This window comes from Equus caballus, chromosome 6 (assembly GCF_041296265.1).
Source record: "Equus caballus isolate H_3958 breed thoroughbred chromosome 6, TB-T2T, whole genome shotgun sequence".
Lineage (NCBI taxonomy): Eukaryota > Metazoa > Chordata > Mammalia > Perissodactyla > Equidae > Equus > Equus caballus.
Genome location: NC_091689.1, coordinates 27,669,751 through 27,686,960, shown reverse-complemented (window position 1 = coordinate 27,686,960; position 17,210 = coordinate 27,669,751). Strand labels below are relative to the sequence as shown.

The 17,210-nt window shown below is 48.0% G+C and overlaps 1 protein-coding gene across 1 annotated transcript in view; it reads left to right on the top strand.

Annotated features, from left to right (window-relative positions):
• The window catches only part of LOC100064076 (contactin-associated protein-like 4), a 170,170-nt gene that overhangs the window by 120,757 nt on the left and 32,203 nt on the right, over positions 1–17,210 (top strand). Inside the window, exons 15-17 of the mRNA XM_023642816.2 lie at positions 8,940–9,067; positions 15,868–16,038; positions 16,688–16,906. Of these exons, the coding sequence (XP_023498584.2) occupies positions 8,940–9,067; positions 15,868–16,038; positions 16,688–16,906 (518 nt within the window). The remainder of the gene's footprint in view (positions 1–8,939; positions 9,068–15,867; positions 16,039–16,687; positions 16,907–17,210) is intronic.

The following is a 17,210-nucleotide window of genomic DNA, read 5'->3' as shown; positions in this document are numbered from 1 at the left end:
CACAGGAGCAATGGGGTAGAGAAGATTCTGGAATGGCACTTAACCGCAGGAAGCCAAGTGGTTGCAATGTCTGGAGGGGCGATAAGTCGGGGTTACAACCTGCCTTAGAGGGGTCAAGGGGACAGCTAACAGACCTAGAGGAGGGTAGGGAAAATGGACAGCCGATGACAGCACTGATGGACCTCTACAACCAGAAATGAATCCAGAGAGGTGGTCTGGAAAATGGCATAGGAAGTCGTGATCCCTTTTCCATCTCAGACCGTGGTTCCGGGAAGGCCAGCATCCTTGCGGAAGGACGCTGTGATGCCAGCAGGTGCGTGGAGTAAGTGGTCCCGCTCCCCCCTGCAGGGTCCCCTTGCACGGGGGGGGGGGGGGGTGGACAAGCTGCCCTTCTGAGGGTGGTGGTACAGGGTCAGTGTGTGACCTGACTGATACCTTGTTGTGAGTCGTTGGTACAGGCTGGTGAGCATCGTACCCTGTTGATGTTCACACTGCAGCACGGGGCACCACAGGACCCTAGGAATTAGAAGTGGTGGCCATGTAGCAGTGAGGTAGTGACACAAGTATGTCATGGCGCAAGTGGTGGCATAAGGGATGGACATAAAGGTGGTGATTAGAGGATGTCTGTGGGGTGGGAAAGGGCCGTGCAGATCCCTGGGGTTCTGGAGGGCTGTGACTTGTCTTCACTAGGAATGATCTGTTTCCAGTTGTGGGTTTTCCTGTTGACCCTTGGACAGTGCCGTGGCTCACAGAGGGTCTGATGTGCACGTGGGTGGGCAGAGCATCCTCTCAGACGCAGAGCTGTGGCTGCACACGTCCCTCATCTCTCCACGTCCCTAGTGCACAGGAGCTGCCGGTCACACAGTGTTGGACTAACGGTCACTGAGAAGCTCAGCCAAAGTGACAGTTTGGGGATAAACCCTGTGGGATCAGGTCAAAGCAGTGGTGGTTGTGTGGGTCTCTCCCCAGTACCTGCAGCATCGCTGACCCCTCTCGTCATCCCGTCCGACGACTCAGTGGGGGAATCTGTGCTCCCCCTCTGCACAGCTTGGAGTTGTGTGGTTCGAGGCCCTGGGGCGACACTTCCTCCAGTGGACACTGAACCGGAGCCACAGACCTGATCCCTCTGGGCGACTCGTGCCGGCGAGCTCAGGCAAAGGACGAGCTTCATGTTTGTGGCTGTGAGGACTGGCTTCTCCGTAACGGGGTGGGGAGTCCACCTGGAACCCTGAGCATCCTCTGGCACCGACACACCCAGCGTTATCAATAAAGGGCCGGCACAGCAACCGTGGCTGGCAAGGGAAGGCTGACGGTCAGACCCTCGGGAGCAGGTCTTGGTCCACCTCTGGGTGGGCAGCCTGGACCCGCAGCAGTGCCTCAACAGAGGGGACTCTAAGACGAGCAGGGTAGGGAGCCAGTGAACTAAGACCTCAGAACCCCCTGCAGGAGCTACGGCGTGGCCCCTGGGGCTGCTGCTGCCACCACCCTGAGAGTCAGCGATGGGACAGAGTGGATTCAGTGTGGACCCAAGTGGATCAGTGCAGGGCGAGGGGCGGACTGTAGCGAGCCTCCAGATGCCATGCAGCCAAGAACGCCTTCACCTCTCAGCCGGGACAAGTGCCGGCCTCGGGAGTGGGCTTGCTGTGCAAGACATGAAGGCGAACCAGAGTGTTAGCACGCCCAGCACACCCCGAGGATGGTGAGGAGTGACAAAGTGTGCACAGGGGCTCTCTGCTGCAATGTGTCTGTTAGTCTGGAATTAGTCAAAATAAAAGTTGCAAAATAACTCAGACAGAGGTGTGTGTGTATGTGTGCACACGTGCATTGACAAGCTGATTCTAAAGTTTAGATTGAAAGCAAAATAGTCAAGACAATGTTAAAGAAGAAGAAGAAAGCTGGAGGATTTGTGCTTCTGGATCTAAAACCTGTCAGTGGCTCTACTGACCAAGAGAGTGTGGCATTGGTGCAAAGACGGACAAGGATCAACGGCAGCATAGCGTGTGCCGAGACGGAGTCACAGACACGCGGTCCACACAGACACGGACGGGAGGGTCTTTTCAGTGAGCAGAGCCGAGTCAACTAGATGTCCATGTGGATGAAGTAAATCCTGACCTTTACTTCATACCACACAAGGGTCAATTCCAGGCAGATTTCCGAACACATATGAGAGGCAAGGGAATAAAGACTTTAGGAGGAAACAGGAGAGCGTCTCCTGACCCAGACCTCCAGAGGGTTGCATTCCCATTTCCCATTTTTACGACCACATAGTCCCTCTCTCCTTAATAATTTATCTACTTATTTATGTTGGTGTGCACTTGTGCATTTTTAATTTCTTCGTGTGTTTCGATCCTCTCTTATCATTATTTAATTTGATGCTTCCGCTGTTCCAGATTTGGCTGGCGGGAGCCATTTCAAGCTGTGTCCTTTGACACGTCCTCATCGTTCTTTGAACATTTTGTTCCCTTCTGGCAAAACAGGAGCTTCCAGACTCACCTCGTCCTTTCTCTGTCCGGCATTGGAATCAGCCGTTCCTCCACGGAGCCGGTTCCTTTCAGGGAAGGGATTAATGCTCAGAAACTAACTCTTGGCGCTACTTCTGTGTCTCTTGGGAAAGTTTTAAAGTTTTCTTCATACTCATTTGCTGCATTTTCTGTTAAGGTTGGTGCTAAATCATTTTCTCTGGTTTCTTGGTCTTAAATGGAGATATCGTTATTTCCTCTAGCTGGTTGTTACTTACGTATTTGAGGCCATGTTTTTATTGAATCCTGTTGGTTCACTGAATTCCTTTATTGTTTCAGTTCGTTCTGGCAAAGATGCTCGAGGGTTTTGGGGACATGTTCACATAACCCACAGATACGGCTCCTTCTTTCTGGTGACTCGCCTCACTGCTTTCTCTCTGCACGGAGCACCGGCCGCTCCTCCAGCTCCATGTTGACAGCACTGGCGCCCTGGCCTCGTGGTCTTAGTGGAATGTCCCCAGTGTGCTCGTTAGGTGAGATACTGGCTTTAGGATGAAGGTTTTTAGATGACATAAATGTTGATACCCTAGATGCAGATATGGATGTAGATACAGTGTTTGCCTCAACAAAGAAACTCCACTTTGGGGAACTTCCTGGTATTTTCTCTGCGACAGACTAAATGATCAGTTTGTGGCGGTCCCACATGATCTTGGGAAGAAGCTGTCTTGTTTCTAATGGGATGTAACTTTTGATCACTACTCGTAAGATCTACCCACTGATGATGTTGTTGAGGTTTCCTGTATCCCTACTCATGTTTGTCTCCTTTTTCTGCGAGATTCCCCTGTTGTCTGTGGGTCTCTATGACCCCGTGCGTTTTCTGTAGATCTCACTTTGTGAAGGCGGTTGGTCTGGTATTTGATGCAAGAGTGTTGATAACCGCTGTGCCTCATCACGGTTGTGGCTTTTGGCATCGGCGCCTGCCCCCTCTGTCGCTTGCGGGTCTTGGGTTGGATTCCACTGTGACATGGCACCACCACTCATGCACCTGCAGGTCCTCTGCTCCCTTTCTGAGTCCCTGTGTCCGAATCAGGTGTCTCTGGTTTACAGCCTGCAGTGGTGTCTTGGTTTAGGGGCCAAATTTGAAAACTTTTGTCTTTTAAAAGGTGAGTTAAGGCCATTCACATTTATTGACAAAACTGATATGTTTGAGTTCAACCTTATCATATTATTTTATGTGATGGTTGTTAATACAAATCATTATATTTGCTGTGTTTATTTTTTTCCTGATGCATATTCATTGATCTTTTAAAAAATCCTTTCTTCGTTAAGTGGGGAAGCTTGCTTTTTGTTCCTGTGGTTACCTCTGCAGTCGTTTCTTTTTAAATGACTTCATCCTGCTGTTTTCTTATTTAACCCATTGCTGTCCGGCTTGTAGGCGGCTCTGCTCTATTGCCCGTATGATCATCCGAGGCTTCTCATCTCCCCCTCTCTCCCCTCCTACCCTCCACATCGTTCCTGTCTCGTCAGAAAACAGCCCTAATGATGTACAGCCTGCGTCACGTGAAATGCCCATTGTCGTCCTCACCATCATTTCAGCCTCAGGCCTGCAGTTGAACATAATAAGGCTCCATCATCATCGTTTCTGCTGAGGTTCCCCGTTTCCTCTGGTTTGGCTGATGTGCGTGTTGCAGGAGATGCTTCAAGAGCACAGTGGATGCCTCTGACGATCGATCCCCGGTCTGTGAATGCTGGTACTTATTCTGCAACCTCCATACTTAAAGGACACTTGGCTGGAGAGGAAACCCGTGGTTCCACGTTTCCTTGAATATTTTGAAAACGATATCCTCCTGGTACCTTGACTTGCACGTTACTTTTAAGAAATCTGATGCCCTTGTTCGTTATTTCACCTTTTTGCCTCAAAGCGCTGGTGATTTTTCCTTGTGTGTAAAGTCCCGTGCTGTCACCAGGACGCATCCTGGGGTGACAGTGGCGGGACGTTTTCTCCGGTGCTTCTGCGTCCCTTCATACACAGCCTCGGGCTCCCTCTCCCTTCAGGAAGATTTACTGGATTCCAGTTGTGAATATGTTATGGTTTCATTGTTTCGTTGTTTTGTGTTTCCTCTTAAGGGCCTCCGATTACGTAGACATTGGATTTTCTTTGTCTTCCTTCCATTTCAACATTCTGATCCACTTTACTCTTTTCTTTATCAGATTTTCATTCTTTGAGTTGTTTTGTGGATTTTCTGCAATGACCTTTATTACGTTTTTGCCTGAATCTATTGTCTCACTGGCATGTTGTAATTATTCCTCATTCTTGTATGATTTTATAGGGTTTTTATATTTATTCCTTAATTTCCATCAACTCTTGTTTCCTTTCCTCCTCATGGTCTTCCATTTTTGTTCTTAATTTTTGAATTTCTGATCCACAGTATGTTGGCACACCTTCTCCTACTTGTTTGAGGATATTTAGTTTAGTTTGGAGGGTCTGTTATAGTTTTATTCACTTCCCTGGAGGTTTTTTTCGGGGGTTCACCCCATTGCTGTTTTCATTTTGTTTTGCTTTGTTTGATAGTAGATTTGTATTTATAAAGATGGTCCGTTTGGCTTTCTGAGGGCGAGGCTGGCGTTGGCAATAATTTACATTCTCCGAGGTCCAAGCACCCCCTCCGGTTAGCAGCTTTCTCAAGGATGACCCTCCACCCCCTGCATTGAGAGTGCCGTGTGAGGGGAGGGCTGCGTGTCCACTGCCATTTTTCTTGATTTCTTTCTCCTTCCAGGACCCTACGCTCTGCGCTTCCTTCTTTTCCATCACACCACACGGTTTCCATGGGGGCGTCTCCTCCTTCCTCCTAACCCTCCTGCCCAAAGCGTTTCCTCGGCAAGCTTGCCTCCCTGAGTCCTGCGTGTGTTATGTACCCCCTCTCCCTGTAGCCAGTGCTCTGTGTCCACGTGTCCAGTATTTTCACACTTGGGGTGGACTTCCCCTGTCTCTGGCTGTGGTTTTGGACAACTCTTAGGTTCACATCTAGCTTCCCTCTTCTCTTTCATGTTCTTTCTCCAAACTGCCCTTGTTCTCTGCCAGCATCTGGGACAGAGTTGGGCCAAGGGCTCCCTTGTCTTCTCCATGTTCTGTTTATAGACGACTCGTACACATGCGTCCTGTCCTCCAGCTTCCAGGTGACAGGTGTCTGCAGGGATCCTCGTTCATCCCTGGTCTTGATCTTGTAGAAGGACACAGCTGCCACTGCTGCCATCGACACTGGTTGGGGATGGCGTCAACACTTCAGATAAATTTAGAGGGGTGGACGTTTTTACGTTAAGGAGCTTTCCAACTCTAATTTTTCTCATAAGTATTTTATAGCAGTCAGTAGCAAAGTCTTAAGTACCTTTCATTAGTTTTATCCCTAGAGATTTTATATCTTTGATGTTATTGTGAATTGTATCATTTTACCTTTCATTTCCATTTTGTGTTCCGGGTACATAGAAAAACAATTGACTTCTGTATAATTGGCCTTGTGTCTGGTGGCCCTACTAGACTTGTATTTTTAATCTTAATAGTTATCCTGTAGATTCTTTTGGATTTTCTGCACACATAATCATTTCATCCATAATTAATTACAGTTTTGTTTCTTCCTTTCCACTCGTGATATTTCAGTTCTTAAACTTAGATGGGTACATTGGTGTTTATTGCATTGTTATTTAAGCCATTTTCAATGTCTGATTTATCTCTAATATGGTAAAAAAATGTAAATGACTAAGCAAGATTTTAGTGATAACTTTTTTTCTGTAACTTAAATTGTTATAAGAAGGTCAACATCTATCTCTCCATTCATTTGGAACTGTCTCCACATTTAGTCATAAAAGTTGTTCTCAGTGATCTTGCAGGCAATGGGAACACTTCAGTTCTCCCCAAAACCGTGGCTAATATTAGAGCTGGCTCAGCATCTCTCCCCTCTTCCTTCCCAATTTCTGAAACTATCCTGAGCCACACTTTGTGAACCAAAAGTCCTCTCAAAACAATGAGAATTTTACACTTTCTTGGAAAGTCATAAGTATCATTTCCATAGTTTTAGGAGTTCCTAAAAATGAAGTTTAAAAGTTCTCTTATTGAATTCTTGAGGTCCGTGAGAGCATGTGGCAAATGCACTGTTTCTAAATTTGCATCGCAGTGGACGCTTTGAGAGAAACAGAGAAAACACGGAAAAACCCTGAGCACCTCTTAGCTAGGCAGGTCTGTAGGAGTCTACACTCACCCGAATAAGACGGGGCCCTGGAGCCACGTGCACTCACACCACACTGGTGAAGGCCATCTTCCCTCAATTAGGCAAGAACATGGTTTTCAAACCGCACGGAACAGAAACTTACTTCGTTATCTTTCTTAACACACAGCGACACACTGAGACAGTTGTTGAGTATTCTCAACACTCTGGAAATATTGCTAATGTTAGAGCCTCAGTAAACAGCCGTGGTTTCTGAAAAATAGATCTTTAAAAATTCACAGACCCATAAAGATAAGTACAACACCTGCATTTCCCTGAAGTGTGCTCTGTCTCGACAGGCGTGAGGGTTTGTGCCGTCCGCAGAGATGACGGTCGAGGACAGTCATTAATGTGATTGCTTTCTATCACGTTAATGCCCCGGCTGACTGATCACACATCATACACATCCATACGCCATGGTTCTCCCTGTCTACTCTCTGTTTATCCCAATGTCAAGTTTAATGGGTCTGGGAAATCCAAGATGTATCTTCTTCTTTGTCATAAAGAAATAGAAGCTTGGGCCAGCCCTGGTGGCCTAGTGGTTTAGTTCTGTGTGCTCTGCTTTGGAGGCCCAGGTTCAGTTCCCAGGCACAGACCTACACCACCACTTGTCAGTGGCCTTGCTGTAGCGGTGCCCCACATACAAAAGAGAGAAAGATTGGCAATGGATGTTAGCTCAGGGTGAATCTTCCCTGGCAGAAAAAAAAAGAAAAGAAAAGAAATAGAAGCTTAGGGGCTGGCCCTGTGGCCAAGTGGTTAAGTTCACACGCTCTGCTTCAGCAGCCCAGGATTTCGCTGGTTCAGATCCTGGGTGCGGATGTGGCACCACTTGTCAGGCCACACTGAGGTGGCATCCCACATAGCACAACCAGAGGCACTCACAGGTAGAATATACAGCTATGTACTGAGGGGCTTTGGGGAGAAGAAGAAAAAAAAAGAATAAGATTGGCAGCAGATGTTAGCTCAGATGCCAATCTTAGAAAAAAAAAAAAGTAGAAGCTTAACTAGGTGAAGCAGAGGATCGTTGAGGCTAAATTTGGCAAATAATCCGGTTCCTCCAGTAGACTATGTCTCACTGTTCAGATTTAATATTGATTTCTTCGTGTCTCAGGATACACACTGCGTACAGCTACAGGATTGTTTTTAACAGAGGAAGACAAATTTAAATAACAATTTCTATTGTAGTTTGATCTAAAAGTAAATGCTTAATTTATCTTTGATAACTTTTTATTTCTGGTAAATAGAGAACTTTTAATTGCACAAAAAGTAGGAATGACAGCGTGTCTAGGAACTCGACTCTTTTTTCCAAGTCTGGACAGAGGCGTGATTAGCAGGTGTATAAAGGATAGAAATTAGTGCTCACCCAGTCCCCACAGAGTCAGGATATTAGAAGGTCAAATCAGAAATCCACATGAAGTTGAAGTGCCCCAGAAATACATGAGGATGTTGCAAAAAGTGTAAACAACCCCTTGTTTCAGAGAAGTGGAAACTGGCCCAAGTGGAGTGGGTGTGCGCCAGGCCAGCGGCCCCTCCAAGCCCTGCTTGCACTTTTCCCAGAGGTGTTGATGTGTTTCCACCAAACGCTCTCCTACAGAGCCGCACGGACGGCAGTGCATCTCCTGGTAACTGAGGGCCGGGGTTACATGTGTGGCCAGTTCCCCTGCAGGCGTGTGGGAGGACACCTTCCCACATCCCACCAACTGACCAAAGTTCAGGGAATATTGCACTGAATTTTATTCCCAGCCTGATTTCAAATAAGTTTTTTTAATTATAAAATCAATAAGGAGGGACAGCGAAAAACTTAGCTTTTCTAAACGACGAAAATAAAATTCTGAGCAAAAAACTATGTTTACATTTATATATTATAAAGAATATTGTATATTAATATTTAACTTCACCACTGCAGGGTTCACCCACAGGACACTTAGTAACGCATGAATGCATAAATACTGCATTTAAATCCCGTGCTGGTACCATACTGAGAAGAGCAGTCGGCCGTTTAGGTTGAAGCGTGACCTCGGGCTGGCCCGATGACCTCGCTTCTAAATCTGCCACCAGCCTCCTCTGAGGTCAGTCAGTGGATGCCAGTCTGTGCTTGGAATGGGCCCACAAACCGTGTTACATGTGGGTGTCTGGTGGGCGACCCACCCTCCCTGGCAGGTAGGCATGTGGAGCCCATTCCACTGGTCCCACACGCTGTTAACAGGTGTTTCTCCCACAGGACCAATGACACAGGTGTGCTCTCCTACAAGGAGCACCTGCCCGTGATGCGAATCGTGGTCACAGACACGGCCCACCCGAGCTCCGAGGCTGCCTACAGGCTGGGGCCTCTGCTGTGCCAGGGGGACCGTAAGTAGCTCCCTGAACTCTTCTTTTCCATCAGCAGCCAGTCAGTGTGGACGGCAAGGGGGCTGCAGGGTCTAAAACAGCACCCTGCACCTGGAGACCCGTGCTCCATCAGGGGTTGATGAAAAAAGAGAGATTACGTCCCTTTCTAAAATTAGGAAATCGATTGATGCTGTGTCGCTGTTATTCAATATTTGGTGAAATATTTACTTTGCTGTGAAATGCAACACAAGAGCCTTTGAGAAAGTCTTCCAGCCACTTGGAGACACCACAGCCCTGTCCACTAGAGCAGGTCAAGTGCCCTGGGAGGAGAAGTTTCCAGAGAGCCCGCGGGTGCCGTCAGGTGCACAGACACCCTGTTCCATCTCCATGGCCCAGTAAGAGAACCGCAGATCCACGGAACACTGTGAGCCTCGGCTTTCCAGCGGGCACGAATGGCTGAAATCAGAACATCAGCTGGAAACAAGCAAACTGATGGGACGGTGCGAGCTTTCTCTCTCTCCTTCACCTCTCAGCTCTCGCTCTCCTTTCTCTCTGAAGCGATGGCCCCTGCCGTGGCGTCCGGTCACCATGTCTGCGCTCTAAAGCAGCATTTTACAAATGCAAATGGCAGTTTTTATGCAACTGTACATTTCCATCAGACTGTCTCCGTGACCTCTTCCCACTGGGATGACACAGGGGGCGTGTCCCATCAGGTGTGCCTCTGACACCACGTGACTTCTGATGCTCCTCACCATGTCTGTCCCCTCGATCATCAACCCTTCTCACAGATTTTCTATTCCAAGTCTTTGACCAAAACTTGAAATGAAAATAGAGGAAATATTATTCTAAATTAAAACTGTGCTCGAGTTTATGTTGTTGCCGTTGCTATTGGTATTTGGAAGAGCAGGTGTGTTTTGGAAACCACGGGAACTCCAGAAGGTGTGCGCTATGCTGTAGTTTGCGAAGCTCAGGCAGAGGTGGGGTGCACAAACAGATGTGGATACCAGCTTGCCCCCCGCCCCCAGCATCACCCCCGATTTTTACCCAATTCTCGTTCAATTGTGACCCCCTCCGCCATCTGTGGTGCAGGTGGAGGGAGGGATCTGCAGCCTGAGGCACAGAGAGCGGGCAGTAAGACCCTCTGCTGCTCGCCCTCGGGCTCCGGGTCTGCCCCCATACAGCAGTGACCCAAGACTGCTGAGTGCAGAAGTCACATGCTGATTCTGGGGTGGACTTTTCTCCAAGATTTTACTTGGCTCTTTCCTCTTTCTTGGCTGCCAGCAGCCCCCACTTCTCCAGGTTCAGGATTATTCTTGGGAGAATTTTGATTCCATTTCCCGATTAGGGTCTTAGTCTGTGGGTGCAGACAGGGATGACATTCATCTTGTTTAAGAACCATCGCAGGCTGGAACTGACCTGCCAGAACAACCCACAGCCCGTCAGACAGAGGCTGGATGTCAGCTGGAAATCAGGTCAGGACCCGCACTGGGGTTCAAAACAAACTTGTGAGAGTTATGTTTGCTGCCAACGGCACTTTTTAATTTTGCTCATTGTTCTTCATGCCATCAATTGTGGGGAGAGGTAAATTCTGTAAATGCTCTTCATGGCACCGTCTTCACCCAAAAGTCTGTGTGGGAACATTTCACGTGTGGAAGGAGGTATTTCTCAGGTGCACTTTCCATTCGAGGATCTGAACCGCAAAGCCCTTTTAAATCTTTGACATTTGAATTCTGCAACCCATTTTATTCACTGTGTTTCTTTTCAGATAGGTTATTCCATTAAAATTTTGAATTTAAGCATCTGTCTTGCTGCTCCTGCCAAAGACGTGCAGTTGGAAAACTGCTCTAAGAAGTGTCCTGTGGTCTGAAAAGCCATAGTTGGGCCACTGAAATTGGTTCTTTCATTCTGTGTGCAGTGGGGAGCCAGAGCTCCAGAGTGCATTGCCGTCTGAGGTGCGCACAGCCCCAGGGCAGAGGACTCGTAGACAATTTCATTAATTTCTCCTGCATTTGGCTCTGCCACATCAAAACCACTTCAGACGAAGGTGGATCACTCCCATTTTCAAAGACCCCCAGACAATAGCCCTGAACAGATTTCTCTGGTGTCGATTCCACCCGGGACCTCGTAATGCCCACCATTTTGAAATTGCTACAGTATTCTTTCTTTTCTTCAACCTCCCTGACTGCCCCACCCTCCACCCCCTTTCTCTCCTCCTCTCCCTCCATCTCCCCTTTCTCCCCTCTCTACCTCCTACTTCTGTTTCCACAAATAACGTGGTCAGGATTATAGGAAGATGAATTATGAAACCAAAATGAAAGGAGTGTCCTACCTTCTCTTTGGCTAAAGAAAAGAGGAAATATTGTCAGGACATTTGGGCAAATGCTTATTGAGTGCCTCCAGTGATGCAGCAGGGGGCAAGACAAAGGGACAGCACCGTCCTCCCAGGGCCACATAAAATGAAGAAGCATGTCTGTGCGCACACGTAGGTAGCCGTAGACTAAGTAGGGAGAAGATGGAGGAAGGTGAGGGGCTGTGGAGTCTTCCCTGGAAGGTACCATCTGGGTGAAACCCCACAGGACTCCCGGACACACACTGGAAGCACGAGGAAGGGTGTTCCAAGCAGGGGGAATAGAGTGTGGAGTTCCTGGCCCGGGAGCCAGCACTGACTGAACCCAGGGCGCTGGGGGTAGTGAGAGCTGGGTTGAGATTTATCTGAAGGTGAAGGCAAAAGAGTTTAAATGGCAGATCGATGTGAGTTATGAGCAGACTCAAGATAACGCCAGGCGTTTGGTCCAAGTGACAGAGAATGGAGCCGCCGTTAATGAAATGGGCTTTTATCAGCTGGGGGACCGATATGAAGAGCTCAGGTTTGAGCACACTGATCCAGATGCTTGTGAGATGAACTTGGTCTCAGAGATGAGAGGGAGGAGACTGGACCTGCTCACGTGGCATCCCGGGGAGAGGCTGCCCGCCGTCTACAGGAGTCATCAGAGGAGAGGTCTCCAGGCGAGTGAGTGTCCAGAGAGAAGGGAAAAAGTCAAGGACAGAGTCCTGGGGTTCAGAGGTCAGGAGGTGGGCGATGGTCCAGGATTTCTGGGCAGACAGAGCCTGAGAGGAGGAGGAAACCGAAGAGACGGGGCAGTGCCTAGGGAGGAGGAGGCTCCCTGAGCAGAGCTGCTGCGGACCACGCAGGAAGGCAGGAATGACCATCCGACTTGGTCGTCTCAATTCCTCCAGTGCCAAATCCAGCTCCCACGCTGCACCCAACCCCACAGCTGCATCCACTTCAGTCTGAGATGCGTGAGAAGTCGCAGAAGTGGTGCATGCAGAAAACTAAAAACCATCACTCACTAATTCCTTATCTAGCACCAGAATAAGGTGGGAGAGCTACTCAGACCTCTGAGTCCAGTTACTTCCTTCCACTTCCTGCGGACCTCTGATTCTAAGTGTCTATAAGAATAAACAGCAATACTGAGAAAAAGCACAACGTGTGTCACTATGCTCTAGACCCTGAAAGCATCTGTGTGTGTCTTTGGAATATTAATAATTTTGTAGGAGCTCCAAATATCGGAATAGTTGTGCACAAATCCGGAAGCAATATGAGCAGTGAAGACCCATGACTGCCTTTTCTCTGAGGTGGCTTCTAAGGCTGTTTGTCGTATGAATGACTCTGAGGAATAATTATCACTTTCTGTTTGCCATACCAATTCATGCCGCGTGTGCCTCGGTGCGAGGTAGTGGATTTTCTATGGAAACATATATGAATAGCTTTGTTCCCTTCCAGCTGAGCTATGAAACAAAAACTGTAATTATATCCAGCATAGTCCATCATTTTCATTTCAATTTTGCTTTATATTTGATCCCAATTATTATTTTCCAAAATATTTGAAAACAGCATTAGGAATTTCAAAAGAGGAACCGCAGACATGAAGGATTGGTGCCTCAGTCTTCAACCTTCTCAGAACAGGAGTCACAGCCACCTCGGGTTCTCTCTTTGTTAAAAAGCCACGCTCACCAGTTCGTTTTCTTAATGCTCAGAAAGATGAATTTGACTAAAGAAACAGTTCTCATCCTAGCATTTTCATAATTTCTATTCCCAGTCTTAAAAAAGCAGATTGTTTATCTTTTGTGTATGTTTGATTTTGGAAGCAAACATCCTTGTTTTGTAAAGTAATGTGCCTTTAACATGATCTCTGTTCCTTTTTAAACGACAATTAATTTATTATTAAGATAATGTATTAATGGGTCAAAGAAAAGTTTAGAAAATAAAATATTTACAAAATCGCCCTTACTCCAGTCAGGCTAATGAAATTCATTTCCCTACGTGGGCAATGTCTATCCGTGTGTCTGTCTATTTATCTCCCTTTATATGTTTATGTATGTACACACAATGTGTACACAACACATACACCATATATATACATACTGTATACATACATAGACTATACATGTAATGTATATACCAAGCACTACAATGTATATATAGTTTATATACATGTTATATACATGATACTGCTTCTCCCTCTACTATGTAAATAACTATTTGGATTATGTAACCATTTTGTAACATACACACAAGCACATGCACAGGAAACAAAGGTCGCCTTCAAGCAGGCCTGTTATCAACTTCGACCTTTAAGGGTCATTTGAAACTGTCACTCTCTCCTGACAGGTGAAGTTGGTCTTTATCTTCTCCCAGTGACACAGCAGCGCACGTTCACCTCGGCACCTGGAGCTCACGGCTCCACATGGCGTGGCCCTGGAGCCCTCTCTCCAGGGAAACCGGGGCACCCAGGAACCCCCACCCCTGGATCTCCCCCTCCTCCCTCGAGGCCCCCAGAGGACTGGGTGTCCCTGAGGGTGCAGGTGACTGCAGTGGTGCTCACCCTCCTGGTCACCCACCCAGTTCCACTGATGACTTGGTGACCGGTCAGAGCCGACATTAGTCAGAAGGCTTCAGCAAGTGGGGGACAAGTGGTGTCACCCCTAGACGTGGTCATGGTCTAGACGGGCAGCCCATGGGAAACAGGTTCTAATCTGCTCATTTAAACCAGTCGCAGAGCTTCCTCTTCGGTCTACTTATAAAATTGAAATGAAATAGACCTTTAGAATTTTTTTTCTCCAATTTGGGCTTTTAAGGAGCCCAAAGTTTCCTGATGACCAGTCAGCCCATTTTGGGGAGGAGTCGCTTATTTTCTCTTTAATGCCATCTTAATTCAAGCTTTTTCTGTAACAGTTCAACTAGAAGAGCATTGTGGTTCTTCCACATGTGGCTGCAGGGACCCCAGGACCACAGACGAGAAGTTATCCTGTCAGCATCTGGCATAGCCTGCTTCGCTGGGTCCCTAGGACAGACGAGCGCAGGAAGAGCTGGAAAGAGGAAACTAAGATGTTATGCTCCAGACAGAGAGCAGTAAAACATCTTCAAAATGTATTCTCCAGGGGAAACACAGCCAAAGGAGCTGTTGGCCGCATAAGAGCCGTAGGAAAACCTGCAAATTGACTCCTTGATTTGGGCCCCCACCAGAGAAAGCTGGAAAGCAGACAAGCAATGCTCTTGAGCTTTCACATGACAGAAAATCAATGCAGATGCACGCATGGCTCAGCGCAGAGGCGAGCCCGTGGTGGCATCTGTCCTCTGATAATAGAGTGGAGGGGTATCTGGGGTCACTGTTTTCTGACCCCAGTGCATAAACTCATTCTTCAGGAAAAGCAATTTAGATGTGAGGATGTTATCAAATATTGTCAATTATATGCAGTGTGCTGCGTAAATTAAAGATCTGTATTTCCGATGCATGCCCCTACGACTTTGGTGGCAACGCCAGCCCCTTTCAGAGCCCAGGATGGCACAGCTCACTGACCGGTCGACACCGACTCCTTGGGGACAGGTCACATTTCACCATGCTGCATCAGTTTGTTCTGTGCAATCCAGCATCCAGCCAGATGCAGGACAGCTCACAGCATCTTCTCCAAAGGGAAGCTGTGGACAGCCAAGAACAGAGTGAAGGGCAGACTAAAGCTGTAGTGGGACAGTCCTGTAAACTCACCTCTGTCACATGATCAGACGTCTTTTTAAATTTCATTTCAATTAATTTGCTAATCTTTGGGAAGGTGCTTTTTTCAATTTGAGAAACTTTAGATGTTTTAAGGCATTTATTTTTCACTGATTTTGAGCAATATGAAGTGACACCAGCAGAAACCAGTGTGAGCAATGTGACAACTTCCCAACCCGCCTGTGTAAGGAACAGTGGCAACATGCTAGTGTGGCCGTGAGAACGTCATGGTAACTTGAGATTCCTGTTCTCCTGGTTGGTCTCTGCTTTCGAAGAGGATGTGCCACCTCCTGGCCCCAGTTAGGGTGGGAGCTCCCACCCTGTGGAAGTGGCCTTGACTGAGGGATGGGCCCTTTGACCTGTCTGGATTGGTAGGTTAGGATGGGCAAGCCTTTGGATTTCTGCAGGATTTTGCTTAATTCAAAGTTATGTGGATGCCTAAAATTTAAAATGATGAGTAAATTAAGGTGTGATAATAAAAGCGTGGTGGGACATTATCGGAGCAAAGCCATTTCCTCCTAGATGATGTGAAGGGAACGCTGTTGCCCGGGGTCCCTTTCCCCACGATGATGGAGGGCGCTCTTGGTTGACCCCACGCTCCCGATTCTCCTAAGATCGTCAGGTTTCCATTCAGGGTCCCGTAAGGTATGTCAGGAGAAGGTCACACAGGAGACGAACACGACCCCCAGGGTTTGCCCACCCTTGACAGCAACCTTTCCTCTACTGTCATGAGCTTGTTTTCTGACGTTTTCCCTCCTTTCCCACAAGGATTGTTCTGGAATTCGGCCTCCTTCCACACTGAGGCTTCATACCTTCACTTCCCTACTTTCCACGGAGAGCTCAGCGCCGACGTGTCTTTCTTTTTCAAGACGATGGCTTCGTCCGGGGTGTTTTTAGAGAACCTGGGGATCACAGACTTCATCAGCCTCGAACTGCGCTGTAAGTTTCCAGAAAATTCCCTGGGGTGGTCATTATTGGACAAAGAGCCCTAGAGATGGTCCCCTGTCTAAAGTGCTCTATGCCTCCTGCACCAGCCAGGGCCGTCTCTTCACTCATTTCTAAGATTCTGTGAATTCCACGAAGCAGCTGTAAGATAAACTGCATGAGGCTGATAACACACTTGAAAGCAGACAGGAAGAACCCGTCTTCACAGGCCCAATTTAGGAAGCGTTTCGCTGGGTGTAAACAGGGCTTTAAATTTGACTAGCTCTTCCATGAAGTGCTCACTGATTGCCCAAACACTCTCATTGTGCAAGCCCATAACACGTGGTCCACGCCCCCGCGGCTTGCTTGTAGAAGCATATGAAGTTCTAGACTAAATTCCGCATGCAAATCCAGGTCTTTATGGTGTCTCTGCATGGGAAATTATCTTTTCAATTCAGTACGTATCAAAATGAATAGCACATTCTGAGCTTAAATTCTTTAAATCAGTATTTTCCCAAATATAAGATAACTTTGCCCCTCCAACCTCCCTCAGAAGATCATTTCCTGCATTGACATTAATCCACGTGGGTGTCAGACACTCGGGCTGTTCCCGGCGGATGCTCTCCCTGGGGACATAACTTCATTCTCTCTCGTCTGATTCCAGCTCCGGTGGAGGTGACCTTCTCCTTCGATGTGGGAAACGGGCCCTGCGAGGTCACCGTGCAGGCACCCACTCCCCTCAATGACAACCGGTGGCACCTGGTTCGAGCTGAAAGGAACGTGAAGGAGGCATCGCTGCAGGTGGACTGGCTTCCACGCGGGACGCGCGCTGCCCCCGAGGACGGGCACATGCTCCTGCAGCTCAACAGCCAGCTCTTTGTGGGTGAGTGCTGCCCTCAGGGCCATCCCAATCACACGGCTCCGGTGGGGGCAGCTCCAGAGAAAAGGAGACGATAAAACAAGGATAGCGGCACCCGTAACTCCCCAACCACGCTGCTGTCGGCCCATCGGGCACCTGTGGCTCCAGGCGCCGGGCCGGGCACTTCCTGCTTGATCTTATCCTCATGGCACCTGCCAACAGGTGACTTCCCCCGCTTCACGGACGAGGAAGATGTGGGGGAGGACAGCACACAAATGCCTGGCGGCTCAGGGCACCAAGCCCGCCCAGGACTTGCTCCCAAGCGGTA